General features: G+C 36.7%; 2 protein-coding genes across 2 annotated transcripts; one reads left to right on the top strand and one right to left on the bottom strand.

Moving 5' to 3' along the window:
- The first annotated feature begins 67 nt into the window (after positions 1-67).
- iah1 (isoamyl acetate hydrolyzing esterase 1 (putative)) lies at positions 68-3291 on the top strand. The gene is made up of 7 exons (XM_082143345.1): positions 68-291; positions 380-482; positions 552-604; positions 692-834; positions 911-1072; positions 1734-1855; positions 1940-3291. Exons 2-7 carry the CDS (start codon positions 420-422, stop codon positions 2111-2113), a joined length of 717 nt encoding a protein of 238 aa, XP_081999471.1. The 5' UTR covers positions 68-291; positions 380-419; the 3' UTR covers positions 2114-3291.
- Positions 3292-3494: 203 nt separating this feature from the next.
- Positions 3495-17897, bottom strand: adam17a (ADAM metallopeptidase domain 17a). The gene is made up of 19 exons (XM_082143223.1): positions 17456-17897; positions 16896-17028; positions 16143-16276; positions 15969-16057; positions 15681-15852; positions 14317-14447; positions 13734-13820; positions 12742-12855; positions 11803-11944; positions 11634-11725; positions 11394-11546; positions 11118-11317; positions 10268-10371; positions 9993-10127; positions 8976-9103; positions 8804-8882; positions 8622-8710; positions 7266-7322; positions 3495-4782 (listed from the first exon to the last, which is right to left on the bottom strand). The coding sequence occupies exons 1-19, from the start codon at positions 17568-17570 to the stop codon at positions 4405-4407; spliced, it is 2532 nt and encodes an 843-aa protein (XP_081999349.1). The 5' UTR covers positions 17571-17897; the 3' UTR covers positions 3495-4404.
- Positions 17898-18322: the final 425 nt, after the last annotated feature.

Here is an 18322-nt window from a genome sequence, read left to right as displayed (position 1 = left end):
TTACTAAAAATACTGCACATACTAATATTTTTAAGTGGCAAGTGGCAAGTGGCTAATGAATTAAGAATGGACAGAACATCAGCTTACTAACTATAAGCTGTATTAATTAATTAATTAATACATAAATTCGTAGGTGGCTAAGCTGTATTATGTATTTACTTATTAAACAGTAAGCAGTTGTTCTGAAGACAGCCGTCGGCTCGCGTGTCTTTGAAAGCAAAGCAGTCACGCGCTTCTACTGTGACACAGTTCAGACAGAGCCGTTGAGTTCAGTGAACGAGAAAGGATTCGGTACGTGGAAGAAAATGATTCAAAGATTTGAACTCCGAATCATTTACGAACGAAGCACCGCTAATGCATTGCTGCTTCTTCCTCGCAGTCTGAGGTGAATTGTGAAGTCGTCAGGTGTTGCTGTTACAATGTCGACTTTGAAGAAAGTTGTATGGCCTCAAATCATTCTCTTCGGCGACTCAATAACACAGGTAACATTTTGAGTCACTGTGCCATTTGGGTTTTAATACTTACTGTAACATGCGTTGTTTTTGTTTCAGTTTGCCTTTCAAGCGAACGGATGGGGATGTGAAATCTCTCATAAACTCGAGAGGTAGAGAGTTCATGACAGCACACGGATATGCATCATTGTATTCACACCGCCGCAGCGGATGATTTTATCATTTCTTTGATTTATTAGAAAATGCGACGTGGTAAACAGGGGCTTGTCGGGATACAACACAAGGTGGGCTAAGATTGTGCTTCCTCGCATTGTGCCCATTTCTGATGCTCCTATTGCGGCTGTGACTGTCTTCTTTGGCGCTAATGATTGTGCTTTGGAAGGTAAGACTATGTCACGTGTGTTGTGCATCATTGCTAAACAACCGCGGCGGAGACTTACAATAGTTTTTGTTTACAGACAAGAACCCCGCGCAGCACGTGCATCTCCAGGAGTTCTCCGAGAATTTGAAGGACATTGTCAGATATCTGGTGTCTATAGGAGTGTCCAGTGACAAGATCATCTTCATCACACCACCACCACTTCAAGAATCCGCCTGGGAGAAAGAGTGCTTGCTAAAAGGTGACACACCTCCTGACTTTAGGTCGTGTTCAATACTAGTGTACTGCATGCTGGACACTAGTGCTTTTTGCAGTAAATTCAGTGCTTAGAGTAAATTGAGTGTTTTGCATTGTGGGATACAGTGTACTGTTGTACACTTAACATATGTAGACAGTGAAGTATACTTATTCTACAAAAACTTAAGGAAAAATACCCTACTTCCAAAAATCATGAATAAAGAACGTGCACCAGGTGTTTTCGCTGTAAATGGAATCATATATTCTATTGTAATTGTACAACATCTGCCAAATTTTGTACATGCAACTTTTCTAGTTTTATTGTAAATGGTGAAAAAGGTAATTTCAATACATTTACCATGCATTATTTTCATACCGACATGCAAGTAATATCAGCCACATTTTTAGCATCTGTTTCTTGAATTATGTAATTGGACACCAGTTAATACGTTTTACTCGAATCTTGTACAGTATTAAAAATGCAAAATATCCAGATCACTTAATTGAACATGCAAAACATATGAAACGTGTATCGCTGCATATTGCTTGCCGTTTCTCATTCTATTTAAAAACACATTTGGCCGTATAGACTGTGTAGCAAGCAGTAATCTAGTATTTAATTACAAAGTGTCTCTCTCACACACATTGAATATGATTTTCATCAGGTTCAGCTTTGAATCGGTTGAACTCTGTGGCTGGTCAGTATGCGCAGGCCTGCGTTCAGGCTGCAGGACAGTCTGGTGTGGATGTTCTGGATCTCTGGACACTCATGCAAAAAGATGGACAGGTGACGCACATGCTGGCACATACTGCTGTAAATGAACATTGAAATGAAAATAACGAATATTAACAAATGCGTTTTCCCCCTCAGGATTTCTCAGTGTATCTTTCGGATGGACTGCATCTTTCTAATAAAGGAAACCAGTTTGTGGCAGAGCATTTATGGACACTTCTTGAGAGGCGAGTGGCTGACTTGCCCTTCATTCTGCCTTACTGGGGGGATGTGGACCCAAAATGCCCTGAGAGCAGCCTACTGTGTGATTAAAACTCAGGTCACATGATGCACAGCGGATGAAACACCATTCAGTTCCTGTGGTTTAAATTAGAACATTTTTGGATACACTAATCATAAATGGTGGAAGGAGCAGCCGCCAGCCCTATTTGCAAACAAGGAGTATTTTGAGTTACTCAAGCAAGTTAAATGACAAATGTCACAGATGATGTTCTGCCAAAAAATATTCAGATTTCTGAAGTATTAAAGTTTTGGTGAGGCCAATTGATTTACTGGCATTTAAACACACAAACACACACACACACACACACACACACACACACACACACACAAAAAGCTTCTAGTAGGGACAATAACCACTTTCATTTTATACCTCCTAGCAAAATTCCAATGTATTTTTTTCAGCCTAGATCCATAAAATAATTAGAAACACTTCAGTGTAGAGGCAGTTTATTCATGTGGGTTCATATCCCTTGAATATGTTGAATAAATGTGACAACCAAGCATCAGAAACATATTTAAGGATAGTAGATTGACATTTCTAGAGGTTTTTAATTATTTCTGATTTTATATACAGGAATATAAGAAACAATACAAAATATATATTTAGTCTATTGACTTATGGCACATGAAAACGTTGTTAAAACTCAACTTTAATAGTCATAGTCTTCCGTAGTCTGATAATTCACAGTGGGGGCATAATAGTCTATACTAATACTTCTAAAGTATCGATTGATTTTGGTCACGTCTATACATCCGTTTTAGTGGCAAAAAGATGAAATCTATGAAATATGCACATCCCTGGCTCTGTAATCAGTGTTTCACATATTCATACTGATATATTAAAATGGCACGAGATGCTGTAGAGTGTAGAGAGCACATATTAAACTGAACAAGTCTTAAAATATATGAAAACATTTTTAACATTCTGTGCACTTTCTATCATTAAGCCAAGAAAACTCATTATAAATAGCATCTCCTCTTACAAGTTCCCATAAACATACAACAAGTCATTTATATACATATGGCATAGAACATGCATAACTTGAACCAGTGCAACATTAAAAGTGTGATGACACGTATAGAGGCCTGCTGCTCGTGTTTGTAATGAGGTATAAATGAATGAGAATACAAGAATTTGCACTACTGGAACTGGGTTACAAGGCACATATTGACTGTATTAAAGGAATATTTCAGGGGATAGTTCACCCCCCCCCAAAAAAAATTCTATCATCATTTACTCAGCCTCATGTCGTTTCAAACCCATAAGACGTACAATCATCTTCAAAACAGAAAGTAATGTATTTTTAATGAAACCTGAATTCCCTCCAGTGAAAGTCCATTCTCCCAAAACTTTCACACTTCTCACACACTTTATATGATGAACAGATTTTTTTTTTTTTTCGGGGGTTGGGGTGGTGGGGGTTTGAAACGACATGAGGGCGATTAAATAATGACCGGATTTGTTTTGGGTGATCTGTCCCTTTAAGCTCTATAGACAGCATCTGATTGGTCAATTACCACAATAAAATCATTTTCATTTGTACTTCAGATTATAAAAACAATTAAAAGTACCTAAACAGTTACAGCGGAAGTATATGAGGCAAATTATTAAAGAAATAGTTCACCCTAAAAAGAAAATTCTGTCATTATTTACTCACCTTCATGTTGTTCCAATCCTTTATATAACTTTATTTCTTCTGTGGAACACAAAAGAAGATATTCTGAAAAGTGTTTTACACTGTTTTTGTCCATGCAATGAAAGTTAATGGGGTCCAAAAAATATTAGACTCTCAATGTTTGGACAAAAAAAATAAAGTGTTCCCCCCACAATTTTCTAAATGTTTCCTTTTGTGGTTCCACAGAAGAGAGAAAGCTATTCATGTTTGTAACGACATGAGGGTGAGCAAATGGCTGAATTTTTATTTTCACTTTCACTTTAACCCCTTAAACTTTCATTGTAAATTCATTCAAGTTCATACCTGCCAACATGTATTTTTGCTTGCTTTTAAAAACTGATAGGCTAGTCGCATTTCGCAGCTGTCCAAAGCCGTATTGAGTTTATTCCTTTAATTTTTATATTTACCAAACATCAATCATTTCTCTTGGCAGTTACTGACTTGCTTTTAAGTGACACTATATCTGTAACAATGACAATTGTGCATTAAAAGAATGGTACAAAATTTCTAAAAACCAACTGAAATGTGTCAGCAGTCTACACGTCACATACACTTTCAAGTGCACCAACAAAATGAAGCCTGATTGCACCGTTTATTACGGCTCTTGTCTCATTCGAGTGATCTTTGACTTGAATACGAGTGTCCTCAGCACTCGGTCTCCTTACTGTCAATGCGCGCCTGTCTCTTCAGCCGTCTCTTGTCCCCGCGGGATGGCATTACCTGTCCGGTGAGGTCCTCGAAGGACCTGGCAGCTGTGCCGCTTGGAGGGAAGCCTTCCTCCTCGTCCAGGTGAGAGGAGTCTCCGCTGGGGTCCTCCTCGATTGTGTCCATTCGCAGCGGATCCACTCTGGGTGCGGCGGAGAGGTTGGCAGGGCCTGGGGCGGCGAGCGTCTCCTGTGCCGATGACGCGGCGGGGCCCGTGGGGCCCATTGGGGGCTGAGGTCGTGCTGCCACTGAAGGCGGATGAGGGACCTTGACAATGCGGAGGGGCGCCGGATCCAGACTGCTCAGCATCTCTGCGCTCTAAGGATAGAAGTTTGTGACAGAATCAGTAAGGAAGACTCCGAACAGCTTATCATAGTATTCACTACATCACTAGGGATGGGCACGAGTACTTGGAAGTGACAGCAATGATCGATTATGAAAGCACTATAACTGCATATCACAAGTTTCTTTCTTACAGTCAAAATCATCTAGACCAGTGGTTTGCAACCTTTTTGACTCAAAGGCTCCGCATTGTCCAACACTGTAGTAGACACATCTGCAGTCAATCATTTTATCCATTAAAACCCTTCTTTGATAATCAAAATGACATATTTAAATGTTTTCCCATGAATATGCAAATTAGTCTCCGCCTCCACTCAATCACACCAGCTTGGACTACCTGATCCACTCGGTCAACTGTGGGAAATGCTACACAATGGCAAGTGGAAATATTGCTTTAATTCAGCCATTTATGAGAGGAAGAACGAATTATACAGGGTCATCTACAAGTCGATGTATCAGAATGGTAAAGTGTTTTATGTGTTGCTCTCTACAATGTCAAAGACATAACGGAAATTAATATGATTAGCCTTTGGGTTGACTACCTTATTAAACAGTTAATAATGTGTTGCTAATGCTACACAAACCATGTTCCCGTTCGCCATCTTAGAGTCACGACAGCTGCCTTCTAAAAATCTGCATCATTAGAAACACTTTGAACATCATGAAGAAAACCCCTTTCCGCACATTGACAGGATCGAGGATTGTTTTTTGTGATGGTAGGAAACAGGGCGTTTTTGAGACGGTCTTTGGTGGTACACTGCAGTTTTAAGTAGAAAATACTCAGAAATGGTGTTGAATGATGAATTTTGCACATGGTTTGTCTTAAAGCATATTAAAAACACCACATAGACATACAGTATAAACAACATTAAAAACTTGATTTCTTTAAAGATCCCCCTATATTAGGGGGGGGCGTAACCCCGGCATCCTGGCCAAATTTGCTCCTTGGCCTCTGTCCATCATCATGGCCTCCTAATCATCCCAATATACTGACTGGCTTCATCGCTCTGTCTTCTCTCCAACAGTAAGCTGGTGTGTGGTGGGCGTTCTGGTGCAATATGGCTGCCGTCGCATCATCCAGGTGGATGCTGTACATTAGTGGTGGTTGAGGAGATTCCCCCCTTCATATGTAAAGCGCTTGGAGTGCCCAGAAAAGCGCTATATAATGTAACAAATTATTAAAATTAAACTGGGTGTATTGATTTATTAAATTAAACAATATATTTTGTGATTCAAAAAGATAAAAAAAAAATGTATATTTTTCAATAACAATAAATGATTTCAGTTTACATCTTGAATTTGTGTTTTTAGCAATTTAATTATGTTTTAATTATTGTTTTTAATAACTGAATAATTGAGTTGCCCTGGCCCCCTGGTTAAGAACCACTGATCTAGACACCACAATGAAAAAAAACCAAAGGTTTTCGAGAACAAAATGGCATAAAACTAAGTGTTTTGAAGTATTTTTTAACATGACACATCATCTTAAAACAGTGACTGAATTAACACCAAGACACGATGGAAAAACATCCGTATGGTATTTAAATGTTAACTTAAAAAAAATGTTAGCCATTTTTTCCCATTGTTTAAAAATAAAATAATGTATAATCTATAATTTTTTATTTATATTTTGTTTTTATAATAGCATTTTTACTGAAAATTCACCACAAAAGTGAGCAGAAAATTAAATAAAAATTAAATGTTCTTCAGTTTTTTGTAACATCTAGGATCTAATTTTGGCTAAAATTATTCTTAAAAATCTATTACAATTAGCAAAAATAATAAAAAATGAAATGGAAGCACAGTTAAAGTATTTTGATTTACTGTATCTGTCAACTAAGTGAGTAGACAAACCGATGCCCATCCCTATGCATAACATGAACAGCATGCTACACTTGAGTTAGATGCAGTAAAATATGCGATCCATTCACATCTCTTGAACCAAATCAAATGAAGAGAAGAGTTTCAAAGCCGTGCATTTAAAACTCTCACGTACTGAACTGCATCCAAAAAACACGTTTGAACCAGAAACCGCCAGCACATCCTCACTGACACTGAGTGCACGAGACATACAGGACAAGCTGAACTGAACTCAGTCGGCCCATCTGACACGTCACAACCAGCGCGCTCCGACTCGTCACACCCGGGAGAGAGAGGGGGGGGGGGGGGGGGGGGGGGGGGGGGGGGGATGACGCACACTCACCTGAGTTATGAGCTCTACTACACACCTCCACCACCATCTGCTGCGGTTCCACAAGGGTCAGAGCAAACAAGCCACAAGTCATATACACTACTAGCCCTGATTAAAGACGCCATGCTAACTGAATGTTAATTTGTTACTTTGGGGTCCTGAATGACTTTAATGCATATTAGTGTGCAAGTCTGTTAGTAATCTGATCTCCGCTGTATGAGTAAGGAGTCCATCTTGGGAGTTGTAGTTTTATGACAGAGGGACTTACACAAGGGTACGCCATGGTTTTGGTGTTTTCCTCATATTGTTGATCCAGTTTCTTGTCCTATTAGCAAGCAAAGAGAGATGATCACTGTAATGTCTTGTTTAGCCAAAAATGACAATTCTTTCATCATTTAATCACCATAATGCCTTTACTTCTGTATAACATGGTGACAGCATGTGACAGCAATACAAATGAGGCTATGGCAAAATACCATCAAATTTCAGACTGTTCCTCACAGTGTTCTTATTGAACTATTACAAATCATTTTTGTTGATTGAAAAAATATGAAATAAAATAAAATAAAATATAAATATTAGATGAAAAACGTAACCGCTTGCAAAACGGCCTTTCAATAAAACATGGCTGCCTATACAGTAGAAAGGCGAAGAATTTATATATATATAAAAAATAATAATATGTGCTACCTGACTAGAGAAAAAAGGCCGTTTGTCCATCTTCCCTTTTGCCAAATATGTTGGAAAACATAATAATACACTGTACATGTTGCCACCCAAGGCCACTCCCACCAGAGTCCAATACCACCTTGCTTTAGTAGGTAATACTTTTTAGTAAACTTGTAGTCATAATTGTGTCGACTTGTATTGTTCCCGGGTGCAAGAATTCAAAGAGTAAACGTTCAACGGGAGTGAGTTACTTTCAGTTTCCAGTGAAGAATCCAGAGTGTTTGAAGGCAGTGGCTAAAAGCGGCAAATAATTGTAAATACGGAGAGAACAGGGACGGAAAAACTGAAGAATTTTTTTGTGTGTTTGTAGTCAACATTTCATCCCGGATGACCACAAACACAGTGTTTTAGGCTAGACGGAGAGGAAAAAAAAGAAAAGGCCATACTGTCCGTTCTGCCTGAAGCAAAACGCTGTCGCGTACAGGTAAGAAAGCTGTTACCATAGTGTTACATTTTTACCATAATGCTGTTTAAAGAGTAGACAAAGTATGATACAAATTTTTGATAAACCTACTTGCAATAACCATTTTGTTAATAAAACTCTGTCTATCTGTCTAATTACTAAAACATTCATTTAAATGAAAACTGAAAACGCTAATTCAAAATATCAATAATAAATACCAAAAGTATCGTTTGGCTTTAGGATACTTAGAATATAGTGTATATATAAGAATATAGTGTTTATGATAGAGGTTTTTTTGTCCTTTTTGGAGCTTGACAGTCCAAATTCACATTCACTTATTGCATGGATTGTATATTCTACCACATAAGTTCACAGATGAAAGTGATAGAGGATTAGAACTACACGACAGTGAGTAAATGATAACAGAATTTCAGAAAATTCACACAAAATCAATTCAGAAAAACATATTGAAATTTGTGAAATAAGTCTCACCACACAGTGCACCAGTATGCTTAGGGGAATCCAGAACAGGAGAGAGAAGACCACCACTGATCCCACTATGTTGTCAGCCAAGAACTTCCCTGCACATTGACAGAAAAGAGTCACCATTGGCATTTACTAAATATACAGAAAAAGTCAATTTCACTGCATGATTCCTAGCTGTTTTTTCTTACCAAATGTGTTGATGTCCAGTTTGTCTATGAAGTCCCATAAACGTTCAATGACATCTTGGACCTGCTTCATGCATTTGCCCTAAAATGAACACCACAACAGCATTTATAGAAAACACTATTTATCAGTCTGATAAATGATCATTGTCAAAAGATAGACAAGAAATGCACTCACGGCCCCGTCACAGAAGCCAACGGTACAGGGTTTGCCCTTGCGCAGGTAAAGAAATAACCCTCCACTAAAGAAGGGAGTGCACTTGCCGTCGCTGCTTCTACAGCACACTTTACACGAGTCCTCGGTCTCTGAAAAACATCACAGCAAATGGACGGACTCAGCACTTTTGCATTCATAATGGAGGCTAAAACAGTGAACACGATTATTAGAATGTGTAAGTTTCAGTGGACATGGACCATTTCAATTAACAGGCCAATATCGGTCAATGTGATAATGACAAATGCCAATATATAAATGCTTATATTTATTAGGAGTAAATGTTATGCAAAATAGCCTAAATATTCCAGTAATTTGTAACTTTTTATACATCTTACATGCTGTCATATAGGGAAGACTGGGGATAAAAGTCACATGGTCTGCAATTACACTATCAAAAGTTTTCCTGTTCTTTTGAACTTTCATTTCATAAAAGAAACCTGACAAAATGCATCATGGTTTTTATAAAAAATGTTTCCAACTTTGATAATAATAATAATAACAAAAGTGATCATGTGACACTGAAGACTGGAGTAATGATGCTGAAAACTTAGCTTTGCCATCACAAGAATAAATTACATTTTAACATTTTAAAATTTTAAAAACACTTATTTTAAATTGTTATAATATTTCACAATATTAATGCGTATTTGATCAAATAAATCAAAATCTTCTTTCAAAACCATGAAAAAAATATTACTGAGATTAATACAATTACTTAGTAATTTATACAAAAATGATTAATTACTAAAAAAACTAAATATGACACGCATCTTTTTTCCTGGGCAATAATGGAGTAAATGTTCAAAAGCTTTATTGTAGCCAAGATATTAAGGTCTGTGTCTATATAGAAATTGAAAAATATCAACTGAATTAAAAACAAATTGTGACAACTAGCCTCAGTCTGCCATACATAGAAACAACATTATATTGTCCATCGCTGCTCACTAGATATCAACACTGGTCATTCAAGACATTTACCATTGCAGGCGCAGGACTCAAGGTTATGCAGGGCCTCACAGAAAGGCTTGCACTCGCCCTTCTGACATCGACCCTTGTCCACACACTCTGTATCATCAGCCAGGTTACCAGGCGTGGGGCACTCACTGCTTTTGCCTGGGATACACAAGGGTTAAAAAGTTAACCAACCAAATATAAGAGGTGAGGTCAGTAGTGGTCTGGATAAACTACACTGACAGTATGTTATTAGTTATTATATTATTACGTGTCATTAAAGTTAGTGTGAGCAGGCTGACCTGTGCACCTTGACATGTTCTTGCAGGTGGCAGTGATGGTCTCCTGACAGACCTTATCTGCACTTTCAAACCTGCAGTTCTTGCAGCAGGGGCTGTTCCTGTCACTGAGGGTCACAGAAAACAGCGTCAGGCACAAATACTCATAGCAACAATGATATTTGTGTGTGAGAGTATTATTCCTACAGAAATGATTAGAATATGCTGATTTGGTGCTCAAAAACATTTCTTACTATTATCAGTGCTAAAAATCTGTTGTACAGCTTAATATTTTTGTGAAAAAACAAGATTTCAGGATTCTGTGATTAACAGAAAGTTCAAAAGAACAGTGTTCTTCTGTCACGTTTGATCAATTTAATGAATCCTTGCTGAATAAAAGTATTAATTTCTTAAAAAACAACTTTTGAATGGTAGTGTATTCACACACATATATACATTTTGCTATAAATATATACCAATGTCTATAAATCTTTAGTTTTATAGTGTTTTTATTTGATAATGTCATTTATTGCGCAAAAAACAACCCATAAAAGACTTAAGTACAGTTTTTTTTCATCTACCTTTTGGTTATTATTAAATGAATTTAATATTATTTAAAAAAAAATATATATATTCTATTTAATTTATGTATTCATATCGTGATACATCTCAGAGCTTGTTGATCTGGTTCATGGCTTAGATTGAGGCATTTTTTGAAATCCCTATGACGGCAGTAATTGGGGAAAATACTTCAGGAACGAAGACCAAATAGTGAAATAGTGGGCGGTCACTATTGTTATTAGATCTGGGCAAAGTTGATGCTAATAATCTCAAAATGGCTGATATATTGGTCTATCACGTTTAGCTTCTTTACCTGCATTGTGCCTGCTTCATGAACTTGCACTTAGCTGTGCAGCAGGGGTCGTCGTTGAGATGAAGCAGTCCAGGGTCGCAGTCTTCGTCCTCCTCCACACGGGAGTTCCCACACAGCTTACTGCTCCTCTCCTTAAAGCACTGTTGGGCCTTGATCTTTAACGCCTTACTGACTGAGAACCTGCTACAGCTGGAGAAGCGCTGAGGGAAACAATAGGTGAGTGAGAAAAAGTAACTACATGTCAAAAGAAATCATTTAGCACAGGATGGATAATACCTTGTTGTTGAAGTGATCTCCGCTGACCGCAATAGGGTACATGACATATTTGCCGCCCTGGTCGTCGCTGGGCGCACAACCAGCTATATTGTCTGGATCATGTTCAGCTCCAAAGTTGTGTCCGAGCTCATGAGTGGTCACAAGATCTGCTTCCTGGATAGATGATACATCACTGTGCTTCCTGCTAAAAAACATCTAGTATACAAAATCCAAGTGGTATTTAAAGCAGTGTATGCAAACCTTAGTCAGAATAGTTTTCCCATAATTCATGGTGCTTGTCAAGCCAGTGTTCAGGTAACTGGGTTTCTTAACAGAGTGTGATGGATAGTAGGCTGTAAGACAAAATTAATGTGCAAAGTCAAGCACTGTTGAGTGGAATTCCATTGATCACAGTTGTAGAGATCCTTACGTTTAGGACAGAGCCCTCCCAATCCCTGTTTGGAAGGGGCCACGTATGCCAGACCCAGAGTGCCATCATCAAAGTCCTGATAGGTGAAGAGATGGGCAAGGCAAACTGCAGAGGCGTTGTCTGCGATGTCATAACTGAATTGCTGAAGAGAACCCAGAGAAAGATGAGAAAGTGAGAGTCTACAAATCTGTGTTTCGGGGCTCCTCTTAAAAAAATTTAATAAAAAAAAAAGATGAGGGAGCCTCTGGCTCTCAGCTTTAGAAGTCAAAATGTCTCTTTAAAATAAAATAAAAATACAGAATTACTTGATAAAGATGGTCATTCAGAAGTTTCTTTACATTTTGATATAAATTTGGTGCATAAATATTCAATATAGTGATTCTGATATAATTGTGCCATGTCTCTTTAAAAAAATATATATATATATATATATATTTTTTTTTTTTTTTTTTTGGGGGGGGATAATGGTTCCCAAAAAAATTTTTTTTATAATAATGTTGCCCTTTGACTTATAATATTTATATACAATATATTTTTGGGAAAACCATTAAATTAATTAATTTAATAAATAATAATTAATTTAAATAACATTTTGAATATCTTTAAATACACATTGTCACATGAACATCCTGTCGGTAAATACACTGATTTGAGGTTCACAAACAGTAGCGGATCTCGGTTCATTTCGAATCAAACAACAGAAAAATGACTCACAGTTCAGTAAGAGAGTCTATTGTGAATGAATTCACAGAAAGAGTTAGTATGATTCAAATCAAACCATAAGAGTCACTGTTTAGTGATTTTCTTTTTGTTGCATTTGCGATCCTTTTTTCACAGTCTGCAGCCGATAACATCGGACCCGAACTTCACTGACCCCAAAACTGGATTGATCATAACAATTTGACCTGTGTATATTTCCAAAGATTCCATGGCACTTACTTCCAGAAGCTTCTTCACATCCCACACATCGCCAGTTCTCTCAGGTGGGCTTCCATCCATATTGTAGTGAATCTCTCCTGGGGCAAGTTTTGTGGGCACCTTATTTATGATTATCTGTTGGCATATTTACATCTTAGATGGCAAGAATCATCAAACTTTGCACATTGAGATAAAGTAATAACAAGCTTATAAAAAGGCAAAGCATTGAGCGCATGAACTCCACTGTAATGCATGGAATGGATTTCATCACAATGGGAGAAAATAGATGCCAAAAGCCACTTCTGAGAAAGGCCAAGAACGAGCCATGTGACAAAATGTGGAAATTTTGGTGGTCTAATGAAACTAACATTAAGCTCTTAGTATTAGAATTGAGTCAGCTGCTATGATCACTTTGACTTGAGTCACCAGTTCTACCAATGAGAAAATCAGGGATGCATTGGGACAATCCCATAAACCTGTATGACTTTCTTTCTTCTGCGGAACACAAAAGGAGGCGTTTTGAATAATGTTTCGGTTGTTCTTTTCCATGCAGCCTGGAGCTTTCAAGCTTTAGAAAGGATGTAAAGCAGCATAAAGGTATCATAAAAGTGGTTTATACAACTAGCGTGTTGTATTACAAATCGCCTGAAGCCTTTATTTGAGAAAAATACTAAAATGAAGCTGTTATTTACTGATAAATTTGTGAAACAATAAATTGTGCTCAAGAAATGGATCAGTTTGATTTGTGAATGAATCATTCAGAACATATTAGTGAACCACTTGTGTGATTCATTCAATATTTTCAAAGAATAACAACTTGAAAACTTGTTATGTAATGCACAGGTCATATGGAACATATATTTAAAGTGCCTTTGCAGCCTTTTTCATGCGTTTCAAATTTCAACTGTTCAATTATCCCTTTAACAAATATGAAGATAAACTAGGAGTCAAACTCATCAACTGAAGTGATGCAGAAGAGAAAAGATGAAAACTGAGAAAGTTATTAAGGTCACCTGATGAATCTGCACACCGTAACCTATAAATTCATCATCCCAGGATGTGTTCCTATAGATATCATCCACTCTGTCTATCAGCTCAATCTGAAAAACACAAAATGCTCAAATTCAATGTACTTTTATCAATAAATCTGATATCATGGTGTTAAAGGGATACTCCACTTTAAAATGAAAATTCTGTCATCATATACTCACCCTCATGTTGTTTCAAACCTGTAAGAATGTATTTCTTCTGCTGAACAGAAAGGAAGATATTTAGAAGAATGTCAGTTACCAGACAGTTTCTGGTCCCATTGACTTCCATAGTAGGAAAAAAGATATACTATGGAAGTCAATGGGACCAGAAACTGTCTGGTTACTGATATTCTTCTAAATATCTTCCTTTCTGTTCAGCAGAAGAAAGAAATTCATACAGGTTTGAAACAACATGAGGGTGAGCATATGATGACAGAATTTTCATTTTAAAGTGGAGTATCCCTTTAATATGAATCGTATCCCCAGTGCATCAAACTGCTCAGTTGTACAGTACAAGAACAATGACATGCCTCCTTTCCAGTTCTATTTTGTGTGCTTTGCTCACCAAGTAGTTGAGGGTGGTGCTCTCCTCTCCACGGCCCATGTGCTTAAAGAAGCGATGATCTGCCACCAACAGCAGCGGGCAGGTGTTCTTCTTGTGGTCGTGTGTGGATCTTCTCTCTCTGTTGTGAGGCTCTGCATTCAAAACATATAACCCATCTAAACATTGTGCACTATGAGTTTTGTTATTTCTAAATAGTTATGTAAATCCCAAAGCATCAATATCCATAAATGGATCTATCCAATTTAAAGCTACACAATGGGAACTTCCATGAATATTATAATGGAGGACAAAAAATAAAGAAGATATTCAACAGAATTATTGTGCTTTGTCTCCAGAATATTTTCAATTCTCATGGCAGGAGGTCAATGCTGGGTGACTACATGCTTGAATGGGCGGCCTTTGTCAGACTAATGTATAACTCCTACACACTCATGCAGTAACAATCCCGCTGAGCCATCCATGAGCATGTGAATAAACAGAATATCTATCGTCCATTTAGGCATCTCTCATAACGAAATGTGTCTGTCTCAAAATGGCCAAAAACAAAACAAATCGACCTTTGAGACAACATGAAACATTTGATATTTACACTGTTGTTCAAAAGTTAGCAATGTTTTTGTTTTTAGTTTTTTAAGTATCTTGCGCTCACCAAGGCTGCATTCATTTGATTAAAAATTCAGTAACATTGTGAAATATTATTACAATTTAAAATAGTTTCTATTTTTTTTAAAATATATTTTAACATGTAATTTATTCCTGTGATGTCTAAGCTGAATTTTCAGCATCCTTCAGTCTTCAGTCACATGATCCTTCAGAAATTATTCTAATATGCTGATTTGGTGCTCATGAAACATTTCTTATTATTACAAATGTTGAAAACAGCTGTGCTGCTTCATATTTTTGTGGAAACTGATAAAAAAATCAGGATTCTTTGATTACAAAAAACAAAACAGCATTTATTTGAGGTAAAAGTCACTTTTGATCAAATTAATGCATCCTTACTGAGTAAAATTATTAATTTATAAAAATAAAAATAAAACGTTTGAATGGTAGTGTAATTCTGTTAAATAACATATTTTCTGAAATTTTCAAAAAACAGAATATTTAGAAGATAATGTGAGCGAGACTTGATTTTATTCATGAGGATTTGTTGGCACTTCTCAAAATGTGGTCCATGAAACTTTTCTCAAAGTAATTTCAGCCTACCTCCGTCTAGTGTTTTACTGTGTGTGTGTGTGTGTGTATCTTGTTGATGTCATGTCTGCTTTATCTCCCTGTGCAGTGACCTTGAGCTCGGGTAAGGCCCTTCATAAATAAAACATTATTATTATCATCAATATTATTATACATATGTAAATACACACCCTCCTCCATTTCCGTTTGTCCTGCTGCCTCTTCTGGCAGGAGATCCTGGGCATCAGCGTTCACATATCCACACACTTTGGGTGAGGACAGTCGACTAATATTCTTAATGTCCTCTGAGCGGTACACCAGCAATCGGCCATCAGGAGGCGACTCTGTAAACCGCCACAAGGGCTAATGAAGAAGACAAGAGATACTGAAACATACTGAAAAAAAAAAAGTACTTTGTAAAACTAATTTTAAATGCTTTAACGTATGAAGAATTTGAGGATCATGTATAAACAAATCACCTCTACATTATATTCAGCCTCTTCAGTAAGAATGTGGGCTGAAAACTCGTCCCCGTCTATGTGTGCTTGCACACGTGAGTGCTCATCTCCTGATGGGATAGCAAACAATCATGGATGAAAAACAAAAAAAATTCGGTTCTCAGCCGAGGCTAATAACCTCATCGCATGTCTTACCCACTAGGTGTCCTTTAAAGTAATTCTGTAACTGAATATCATATTGGTCCTCTTTCCCATTCTCATCTACGAAAACAGCCTTGAAGTTGTCCGTGAAAAGGTCTGTGTTTGTTGTCAAGTACAGATTGAAGTGCCTTTGAAAAAAGATGTAATAAACATGTTTTTAGTGCAGTGAAAATCTAAAATAATAATCAGCCTCAAAATCATGAATTGAGGTCAGAGGTGGCAAGAGAAAATAACACAAACACTCTCACACATAAAGAAGTAAAATAAAATAAAATAAAATAGATAAGATACAAGAAAAAAATATATAATAATAATAATAATAATATTATATATATATATATAAAGATAATATAAAATTAAATAAATAAAATATATGAATAAAAATCTATTATAAAATAAGTTTTTTTAAATAAATAAAAATAAATACAATAAAACAATAAATACACAAATGTAATTATTATTATTATTATTATTATAATAATATGTCAGGGGTGGTCATAAGAGATTAACACTAGCAATTTAAAAAAATAGATATAGAATAGAATAAAAATAAATAATACAGATACATTATCATTATAATTATATATTTGTACTATTTATTTTTATTCTATTCTATATCTATTTTTTTTAAATGACAAAATAGAGGGGTGTTTAGAGAATAACTAATAAATAAACAAACAAACAGATTATCACATGATCTGCCATGTAATAGCAAGAGAGAGGCATGTGTGGGTCTGTTAGCTTTACCTCTGGAGAGCTGTGAAGCTGACCAGCCGCTCCACATGTGACTGGGCATCAACATCTCTCTTCCGGAGCGAGTGAAGCTGGAGTCCGGATGCAGGGAGCACATCAAAGTCTGACAGTAAGAAGCTGAGCTCATCTGGATGAAGTAATGCACATACAGTATATCACCATTCCTGCAGAACACCACTATTTACCAACACACACCTTTTAAATCACAAAACAACACATTAAAGATGAAATATTCCTGGGTCAGTTCTACAGACTGTAAGTTTATGTATATGATCATACAGTGACCCAAACATAGACTCTACCACAAGAGAAGCATATCAAAATGCCTTTCCATTCAGTCTGCAAAGACAGCACCTTCCCTGTTTGAGGAAATGAACTAACATAAGCAGTCATGACTGAGTCAAAACAGGAAAAGGAAGGGAGACTGAACTCACGAATCAAGATAACCCATATTTATACATCCCCATTTAAGAAACCAGTAACGTTATATTTAGTAGTTTGAACTCGCATTTCCTTGTTGAGCCGATTTAAATAGCTTTCTCAGAGTAACTTACCAAACTCTTGTAGCTCTTCCTGATTTCTCAATTCTTCTTCAAAAGAAGCTGGTTTCACAGCAGAATGGACAAGAAGTGGAGCTGACAGCACTAAATAAAATATTAAAGACTCCATACTGGCGATGCAGCATCCCTTCTGTCAAAGCACCATGTTTGGATGGTCTCTGCTGTCAACATCTAACTTACTGTCCGTTATTTACCAATATTCACGAGCACCTTCTCTTCTGTTCGGCTTATTAGACGCGACTATGAAAGAAGGCATCAAATAGTATAATATTTGACAGGATACGATCCGGGTGAATGCCGAAAGTCCATAAAAATGAGATAATACACGTCGAACAGCCACAGCTTTCAGCAGGTCTCAGTCCTTCCTGCACGTCTCAGTCCTTCCTGCACATTTGCGCCGCGATATCAATCTGATCTGAGGAAGAATTCTAGCGACTCTACTTCCGGGCAACGATTGAATTCCCAGGAAGAGGGAACTTTTATTTTGAATTTCTTTTTAAATTCGATTTACTACCGGTATCGTGCTTTTTTTTTTTTATTATTATTATTATTTTTTTATGAACATGATTTATGACATTTAAATAATGAAATAAATAATAAAGCAAGGCACACCAATAAAACTGATAAAAGTAAAAAAAATTAAATACAAATAAAATGAGGGGCCTTTTCATTCATCGTTTTACCCAGAATCAACATTACGTTAATTAAATATTCTGCTTTTTGTCATCCAACAACATTCCAAATGGAGTATGGTATGAAGAAAAAATTCTTAACAATTATAAAACATATAAAAGTGCAAAGCAGTTGCCTAATAATATGAAATTATTAAATGAAAAGGTGAAGGAAATTATTTTACTTATC

Source organism: Leuciscus leuciscus, assembly GCF_965113295.1.
Source record: "Leuciscus leuciscus genome assembly, chromosome: 17".
In the NCBI taxonomy this organism is placed as follows: Eukaryota; Metazoa; Chordata; class Actinopteri; order Cypriniformes; family Leuciscidae; genus Leuciscus; species Leuciscus leuciscus.
This window is presented reverse-complemented; position numbering and strand designations above follow the sequence as displayed.

Bases quoted from the DNA above. Each gene is read 5' to 3' on its own strand.
- iah1 (XM_082143345.1), top strand. From the start codon at position 420: ATGTCGACTTTGAAGAAAGTTGTATGGCCTCAAATCATTCTCTTCGGC. The intron at 483-551 runs GTAACATTTTGA...TTTTTGTTTCAG, and splicing joins TCGGCGACTCAATAACACAG to TTTGCCTTTCAAGCGAACGG. The intron at 1,856-1,939 runs GTGACGCACATG...TTTCCCCCTCAG, and splicing joins TCATGCAAAAAGATGGACAG to GATTTCTCAGTGTATCTTTC.
- adam17a (XM_082143223.1), bottom strand. From the start codon at position 17,570: ATGGAGTCTTTAATATTTTATTTAGTGCTGTCAGCTCCACTTCTTGTC. The intron at 12,856-13,733 runs GTGACCTTAATA...ATATGCCAACAG, and splicing joins ACGGTGTGCAGATTCATCAG to ATAATCATAAATAAGGTGCC. The intron at 9,104-9,992 runs GTAAATGTCTTG...GATGTTTTTCAG, and splicing joins TGAGTCCTGCGCCTGCAATG to AGACCGAGGACTCGTGTAAA.